This window comes from Sinocyclocheilus anshuiensis, unplaced genomic scaffold (assembly GCF_001515605.1).
Source record: "Sinocyclocheilus anshuiensis isolate Anshui unplaced genomic scaffold, SAMN03320099.WGS_v1.1 scaffold265, whole genome shotgun sequence".
NCBI classification, from domain to species: domain Eukaryota; kingdom Metazoa; phylum Chordata; class Actinopteri; order Cypriniformes; family Cyprinidae; genus Sinocyclocheilus; species Sinocyclocheilus anshuiensis.
The window spans coordinates 18,562-27,770 of NW_015536465.1; the positions used below are offsets into that span (position 1 = coordinate 18,562).

At 34.9% G+C, this 9,209-nt stretch overlaps 1 protein-coding gene across 1 annotated transcript in view; it reads left to right on the plus strand.

The window, feature by feature from the left end:
- Window positions 1–9,023, plus strand: part of LOC107688869 (lutropin-choriogonadotropic hormone receptor-like) — a 21,164-nt gene extending 12,141 nt beyond the window's left edge. The window contains exons 5-11 of the mRNA XM_016486732.1: window positions 800–874; window positions 1,148–1,225; window positions 3,469–3,537; window positions 3,822–3,896; window positions 5,642–5,827; window positions 6,109–6,174; window positions 7,320–9,023. Of these exons, the coding sequence (XP_016342218.1) occupies window positions 800–874; window positions 1,148–1,225; window positions 3,469–3,537; window positions 3,822–3,896; window positions 5,642–5,827; window positions 6,109–6,174; window positions 7,320–8,541 (1,771 nt within the window). The 3' untranslated portion in view covers window positions 8,542–9,023. The remainder of the gene's footprint in view (window positions 1–799; window positions 875–1,147; window positions 1,226–3,468; window positions 3,538–3,821; window positions 3,897–5,641; window positions 5,828–6,108; window positions 6,175–7,319) is intronic.
- The last annotated feature ends 186 nt before the right edge of the window (window positions 9,024–9,209 follow it).

The following is a 9,209-nucleotide window of genomic DNA, read 5'->3' on the forward strand; positions in this document are numbered from 1 at the left end:
ATATATATATATATATATATATATATATATAAAATACTTAGATGAAAATTTATGAGACATTGTATATAATTCTTGTGTACATTTCAGGAATACTGTGACTTTCATATATGCATATATGACAAATATATACAACTGAGATATCATAGATGAACTGAGATAAATTGATCTGGTTTATGTTTCTCTTTTTCTACTGGTTGTTATCCATATTTGATGTATTTCAGTAGTAGCATTTTTTTTTTCTAAAAATAATTTTAAAAAGTATAAAAAAGGTATATATTTGTCATTTTATATTTCTATATTTTCTATATTTAGAGTTTTTATATAGTTTTATATTTATAGTTTATATATAAAATTGTAATTATATATGTGACCCTGGACCACAAAACCAGTCATAAGGGTCAATTTTTTTAAATTGAGATTTATACATCATCGGAACATGATCTTTACTTAATATCCTAATGATTTTTGGCATAAAAGAAAAAGCAATAATTTTGACCCATACAATGTATTTTTGGCTATCGCTACAAATATACCCCAGCGACTTAAGACTGCTTTTGTGCTCCAGGGTCACATATAAAGAATGTTATATATGAAATTATAAATAATTTTTGGATAACTTTTAGAAATACTGTGACTTTCACACACACACACACACACACACACACACGTATATATTCTCAAAATTTGAACGTAATATAACAGGCTTCAATCTCTATGTGGCAATGTGTTTTGTTGGTTCCGTTTTCTTGTTTCAGCAAAAACCAAAGTCCTATTGTTTTGTTTTTTTTTATGTCTACAGGAGCATTTCCAACACTGGCATAAGTGTATTCCCTGACCTGACCTCCATCTTCTCCCTGGAGTCCGATTTCATTCTGTGAGTTTTACCCTGCGGCTGTTATATCTGTGTGAGAGACGTGGTAAGTGAGATTGAATGATGGCAAGTAATAGTGAAGCTGTAATGCGGGCATGCTACTGTCTTTAATCTTTCTCAAACTGACAGAAAATGGAGTGTTATGAAAGATATACAGAACACTGGCTGAGAAGAGAGCACAGGTGTATTACATTAGGAGACTTTGTCCATGAGATTTATCTTGTCAGCAAAAGGGCTTATTGTTTCCATTACTGAAGTGGTTTTGTTCTTTTTTAGGTATATTTGTGATAATCTCAACCTGCGTTCAGTCCCAACAAATGCTTTCATCGGAATGACGAGTGAATTCATCACAATGCAAGTATCTCACAAATTATGGATTCAGGGCTGTAACCTCCATAGATCAGGAATTCTACGAATTTTTATTTATATTTCGATCATTTCAGAATACATTCACGTGTTCACAGTTCTCTAATGTTGGTAACTGGTTACATGACATGCAGGTTTATTACCGTTCACAAGTTTGGGGTCAGTAAGGTTTTTTGTTTTTTTTAAGAAATTAATACTTTTATTGAGCAAAGACACATTGAAATGATCAAAAGTGTCAATAAAGTCATTTATAATGCAACAAAATATTTAATGTTTCAATGTTTCAAGTTTCCACAAACAATATGAATCAGCACAACTGTTTTCAAAATTGATAATAATAAGAAATATTTCTTGAACAGCAAATCAGCATATTAGACTGATTTCTGAAGGATCATGTGACACTGAAGACTGGAGTAATGATGCTGAAAATTCAGCTTTGCATCATAGGAATAAATTACATTTTAAAATATATTCAAATAGAAAACACTAAAAATAAATTGTAATAATATTTCATAATATTTTCTGTTTAAACATAATATTTACTGTTTTTTGCAAACCCCAAACTGGGACATTGACATTGAAGGGTATGTATTCCTCTCAATATTCACATTAACAATTGATCAATATAGGTGTTCCAGTGGCCAATTAATCTATCATAATGTATATGTCCAAGGGGTCAAATCATTACTTTTCATTTTGCCTTAAATTAGTTTGTATGACCATTGTCCACCCTCTCTGACCCTAAAAAAATAAATGGGCCATTTTGCTGCTATGCCTTAAAGGGATAGTTCACCCAAAAATGAAAATTTGATGTTTATCTGCTTACCCCCAGGGCATCCAAGATGTACATAGTGCTGCTTTAAAATCAACTATGTAAAAAGCCCTTTTGAAATCAACGGCTTTTGCAGCTCTTATTTGTGAGTTGTGGATTTGCTTTTTGATCAAGTTCAGTTTTTAACCGCCTCATCCTTTAATAGCAGCCTTTTTGCGTTACATTGTGACAGATCCATAAAACAATCACTCCTCAAACTATTAAGATCCGTTTGAAACAATCAGTTCATGCACTTGTTTGAAATGATCTTGTTAAGTTTTGCATTTTTAGTTTCAATAAATGCTCTTTTTGGACAGACTCCCCATGATGTTAATCAAATCTTTGCTTAGTCTACGTAAGTGTACGAGACACACAGCCTTCAGTCTCTGTGTCTGTATGCAAACAAGATAGCAAAGCTTTTAATCACAAACACTTCCTGTAGCATGCATACTTTTATATACAGTGGGTACGGAAAGTATTCAGACCCCCTTCAATTTTTCACTCTTTGTTATATTGCAGCCATTTGCTAAAATCATTTAAGTTAATTTTTTTTCCTCATTAATGTACACACAGCACCCCATATTGACAGAAAAACACAGAATCGTTGACATTTTTGCAGATTTATTAAAAAAGAAAAACTGAAATATCACATGGTCCTAAGTATTCAGACCCTTTGCTCAGTATTTAGTAGAAGCACCCTTTTGATCTAATACAGCCATGAGTCTTTTTGGGAAAGATGCAACAAGTTTTTCACACCTGGATTTGGGGATCCTCTGCCATCAGTGTTGTGTTAGGCAACAGGTTTTAAACCAGAGAATTCTGTACCTGAACACAATAGTGGTAAGTACCATAGTATTTGCACTTTAAGTCAACCCTAGTGAAAATAAATATATTAAAATGTATTTGAAATACATTTATTTCATGCTAAGTATACTACAAATATATTAACATATTTATGTACTTAATAAAAATACAGTGCAGTTGTACTTTTAGTATACTAAACTAGTATGCTAAACTGGAACAACTAATTTTATACACAATTTTATTGTGCGGAAGTAGCACTGAAGTCCAACTAAAGATGTACTGAAGTATATTTGATTGTGCCAAAGTGGAGCTATTGCAAGTATACTTTAGGTACACATCTTGCATTTAAAGACTGATGCTATTCAAAGATCATACAATCCTCCTCAATAGTGACATTAAAACACATTTTAGGAAACATTATGAAATGTGCATTGTGCACAATTAGTACTCCAAGTAAAGTTTAATTCTAATTTTTATATTAGTAAGTCTCGAGGCGATATGTCAGTAAATATGTTAATAGATTTGAACTATACTTAGTATGAAATAAATGTATTTCTTTTTTTTTACTCAGGATTATCTGCAATTTATATTTTTCCCCCCTTTTTTGTCTTCTCAGGAATCTCTTTAACAATGGATTTCAAGAAATAGAAAGCCATGCCTTCAATGGAACTAAAATAGATAAACTGTAAATATTGACAAATTATGGATACACTAATCACCTTTCAGTTCTGCTTTAGTCATGTTATTTATCTACAGTATTGTGCTTTACACTGTAAAAAATATTTTTGTTGTAAACAAGATTATTGCAGAAAATACTATTCTATACTATAATACTATACTATAATGCTACTATAATACTATTTTTATATATTATTTGTGGAATTTACTAGCCATTTCTGAGTGAAAATAGTTTTAAAGTAAATCCGACACATCAGTGTAAAATCACAGTATAATCTGTTTGTTTTGCAGGGTATTAAAGAACAACAAATATCTGCGTGTGATTCATGAAGACGCTTTCAAAGGAGCGTTTGGCCCCACTATGCTGTAAGTTATATGACGCTGAAATACTGTTGCCAAGACTTTCCTTTTCTCTTGCAAATTCACTGTGAAGAGCTCATTTTGCCTTTCCTCTTCTCTGGAAGAAAAGTGCTTTGTGTCGAGTCTTATCAGATGTCGGTGTGAATGAGTAAAGATGGTGCATTACCTTACTAGTCTGAGCTAGAGTATTACCACACATGCTTTTAACTTTCAAGAAAACCTGAAGACCTTGCTTGGCTGGTTCGGGTGTGATTGATTGCAGGAGCATAAAGAAGCAGGATTGAGCACCTCCCAGGGGATGTCCAAATTCACATATATAATTGAAAGATTTTCATTCACTGATGATGGGAAGAGTACATGCTGAATGTGCATGTTTAATTTGGCAAATGGCTCAAGTTTATCATCTTGAAAATAGTGCATTTTTAGCAACAACAACAACAAAAATTGCGAGATATAAACTCAGAATTTTGAGAAAATTCAGAATTGCTGGATAGAAATTGCAATTCTGATAAAATTAAGTCAAAATTGTGAAAAAAGTCAGAATTGGTATGTTAACTCAGAATTGCGAGAAAAAGAATTCTAAGAAATAAACTGAGAATTGTAAGATATAAACTAAGAATTCTGAAAATAAGTATGAATTGTGAGATATAAATTCAGAATTGTTAGGGAAAATGTCAGAATTGCAAGATATAAATGCACAGTTCTGAGAAAAAAAATCTGAATTGTTCGATGTTAACTCAGAATTGTGAGAAAAAAATCAGAATTGTAAGATATAAATAGAATTGCGAGAAAAAGAATTGTGAGATATAAGCTCAGAATTGTAATATATAAACTGAGAATTCTGAAAATAAGTCTGAATTGTGAGGAACAAAGTCAGAACTGTGAGAAAAAGTCAGAATTGCAAGATATAAATGCACAATTCTGAGGAAAAAAATCTGAATTGTTAGATGTTAACTCAGAATTGTGAGAAAAATGTCAGAATTGTGAGATACAAACTCAGAATTGTAATATATAAACTGAGAATTCTGAAAATAAGTATGAATTGTGTGATATAAACTCATAGTTGTGAGAAGTAAATTTGCAATTCTCAGAAAAATTCTAATTTTTGTGAGAAAATGTAGAATTGCTGGATATAAATTCAGAACTGCGAGATATAAATTTGCAATTCTGACTCAGTCAAAAATCAAAAAAATCTAAATTGTGATATATAAACTGTGGTGTATATATATATATATATATATATATATATATATATATAGGGGACATTGACTGTCAGTCTTTATTCACCTGTTTCTCGTTGTTTCTCATTAAAATTCATTAAAGTAAATAGTGTAAATTACATCGCTAATGTCATAGAATAGCAGATTGTAACGCAGTGTTACAACGTGCCCCATCTGCGCAACTAGAGTTTAAAACCCGTTGCTGTCTTCTGCTAGTTAGCGAAGCATTAAAAAAAAATCTAAACTGATAAATAACAGATTGGAGATTAAAATAATATCAGATTTGTCTCATTTTAAATGATTATTAAAAACAGAGATTAAAAATTTACTTAAGCCAGAATTTTAAATGTTCATTGATATCTTCAAAAGATTTTTTAATTTTAACACACTTTTTTTTCTATATAATGTTGATATGGTAACTAATAAATACTGTAAATTGTGTTATGCTAGCATGTGTGGAAATATTCAAACCATGTGCGTTACAACTAACCCCACGTTACTTTGTGCCCCATTTTGTGACTTTTTCTCCAGGGATGTGTCATCCACGGCACTGGAGACGCTGCCCTCTCCTGGCCTGGAGTCGGTGCTGATGCTGGTGGCTCGTTCAGCATTCGCTCTGAAGAGACTTCCTCCTCTGAACGCACTGAAGAGCCTGAGAGAAGCGCAGCTCACGTATCCCAGCCACTGCTGCGCTCTGCTCAGCTGGGACTCCAACAGGTCAACACACAAATCAAAACACCAATGTCTTACTGTGGAATAAAATATCATCATCATCGTCATTTTGAATAAGAGCATCATTTCTCGCTGAATGAACGTTATAAAATCATTGACATAATGAGATTACAAACAGAGCTCCAATAAGATTTAAGCAGCTGAGATTTGTTTTTAATATTATGATTCACTGTTCAGATCTAAACCAGAGGATCATGAGTTTAAGTCAATGCCTTCATGTCGTGGCCTTCATTATGTCTGAAATCAGTTTTCTGGTTCTCATACAGGGAGGGATCTGTTATCACTGCATTGAGAAATGGATCATCAAACTGTGGTGACAGTTCACCAGCAAAGTAAGACTAAAGTTCTGTTTTCTGACTGCACAGCCCTGCATCTTGGGAAAAAAAATGCTGCTGATTTACAAAAAAAGGCCTAATAATACTTAATTTGATACTGAGTTAAAAAAAAATATCAACAAAAACTTTCCATCATTTAGTTTTTTTTTTTTCGTTTTTTTTTCAAATTATACATGTATGTATCCACTTTAATGCACTTATCAAAATAACAAAAGCAGTCAAATGTTAAAAAAAAATATCATAATAATGACGAGAGGAAGTATTCAAAATGTATCATGTATCATTTAACTTGCAAAGGAGTGGAAAAAGTGAAAATCAGGATTAGACCAATTTAACTGACCTATGCAATCCATATGAATTTTATAGCTCTTCGCTCTGATTATATATCAAAAATAGACTAATTTGTTCCTGATTTTATACGTCAAAATATTTAAGATGAAACATCTGTTACAAACGTTTCAGAAGATTCTAAAAATGACATTAAGTACTCCATTCTATGGTATAATATAAGCTTAACCTCTCAGTGTTATTTTAGTATCATTGATTTACTACTATAGTTTTTTATTAATATTTGGAATTTTTAGAAAGTTAAAGTTTTTGTAATTTTGTTGTGTTTTTGTGATTTTATTAGTGTTTTTTATGTCTATATGTTTTTACTTAAGTTTTAGTTATTTTAGTACTCCAAGTGAACTAAACGAAAATGAGAGATGTAACCTCAGCAACAAGCTGAGATAAAATAAGCTTAAGTTTAACATTTTTTAAAAATATATTTGATTTTATTTCAGTCAGATTCTTCAGAGACCAGATCATCTGAGCTATGTAATCCATATGAATTTTATAGCTCTGTACTCTTGATGTATATTTTAGTCAAACATTTTAGTTCATTTGTTGTGTTTTTATTTATTTTTATTTGTTTGAGTTATTTTAGAATGAAAATGAGAAATGATGCTTGGTAGCTAGCTGAAATAAAATAAGCGCAAGTTTTTTATATATTGTATTTTATGTTAGGTAACGTTTATTTTATTTATGTTTTATTTAACGATAATAGCACCCACCATATATACAACTACTTAGGCAAAGTATGGTGTCATATTTTTCACCATACTGTGACATGACTGTTTTCTCACTGTGTTCATTCTCAGTCCATCTGACGTTGCCTCTGGTGATTCTCTAACGCTGGATGGTCCTCTTGCATCTGACATTGTTGGATTCACATCAGCTGAGGACACGTTTGGCAGCATGGACTTCTATTACCCAGAGCTGGACCTGTGTCAGCGCCGACCGGCCCTCCAGTGCAGCCCAGAGGCTGACGCCTTCAACCCCTGCGAGGACATCGCCGGATTTGGCTTCTTGCGAGTGGCTATTTGGTTCATCAACGTTCTGGCCATCGTCGGCAACCTGACGGTGCTGCTTGTGTTATTCACCAGCCGCTGCAAACTGACCGTCCCGAAATTCCTCATGTGCCACCTGGCCTTTGCCGACCTCTGCATCGGCGTGTATCTGCTTATGATCGCCACCGTGGATCTCATGACACGAGGGCATTACAGCCAGCACGCTATCGAGTGGCAAACTGGAGTGGGATGCGGGATCGCCGGGTTTCTGTCCGTGTTTGGCGGCGAACTATCTGTCTATACTCTGTCTACCATTACCGTTGAGCGCTGGCACACGATCACACACGCTCTCCATCTGGAACGACGTCTGGGATTGAGGCACGCTTCATCGATAATGGTCGTCGGATGGGTGGTTTGTCTAGGAATGGCTCTCCTCCCCTTAATGGGCGTCAGCAGCTACAACAAAGTCAGCATGTGTTTGCCGATGGACATTGAGATGCCTTTATCCCAAGCCTACGTTATACTCCTCCTGCTGTTCAACGTCGGCGCTTTCCTGGTGATTTGCGGCTGCTACGTGTGCATTTACACCGCTGTTCGCAACCCCGAGTTCCCCGGACGCACCGCCGACGCCAAGATCGCCAAACGCATGGCTGTGCTGATCTTCACCGACTTTCTGTGCATGGCGCCCATTTCGTTTTTCGCCATCTCTGCGGCCTTTAAAGTCCCGCTCATCACGGTGACCAATTCTAAGATCCTCCTTGTGCTTTTCTACCCCATCAACTCGTGCGCAAACCCCTTCCTGTATGCCATCTTCACCAGGGCCTTCAGAAAGGACGCATACATCCTTCTGAGCTCCATGGGCTGCTGCGAGAGCAAAGCCAACTTGTACCGAATGAAGACGTACTGCTCGGAGAACATCAACCGAAGCAAGAGCAGCTCCGGCTCCAATGGGAACTCCAAAGCTCCTCGCGCTGTTGTGTGGATGTCCAGCTTTCCTCACGTAACACCTCGACCGCGGATGCAAAGGGTGTAGGGAAATGGACATTCAGACTCATTTAATTCCATTATTTTCTTGGTGTTCTGCCCTTGAACTTTGCTCAATCTTATCTGGGAAGATGATATGGTTTTCAGAGGACAATGCAACTCATTTCCCCTCTTATCTGTCAATGTATCGACTTATAATTCAGAAGACACACGAGTCTTTTGACAGAGAATCTAGATGCATCAAAAAGCAAAAAGCCACATTATGTGACAATCTCTACAAGATCGTTCTTATTTTACAGTGAGGTGGGAACCATCAGTCATTTTCAGAAACTCTTCACATGCTACAAGAGCATTTTATCCATTTGTTGCCTGAATTCAATCTGATTACTGTTTTACATAATTGCTGTAAAAAGTTAAATTTGTCAGTTTGAGGTCTTTTAATGTGGAAAAGAGTTTCCTTATTTAAGGTATAGGCCTATATCTAAGTTATATAACTAAGCTATATAGAACTTATTCCAGTCTGATTGTCTGAGTTATGTAGGCCAGTGTTTCCCAACCGGGGTGCCGCGGGTGCCGTCTGTCGAGAGCAGGGGTGCCGTGTAAAAAAACCCTTTTTTAATATTTTTAAATTGCTAAAATGTTCAGAAAAGCATCTATTATATAATATCCATTTCTGATGTCGCCAATAATTAGAGATGCACCGAAATTTCGGCTGCC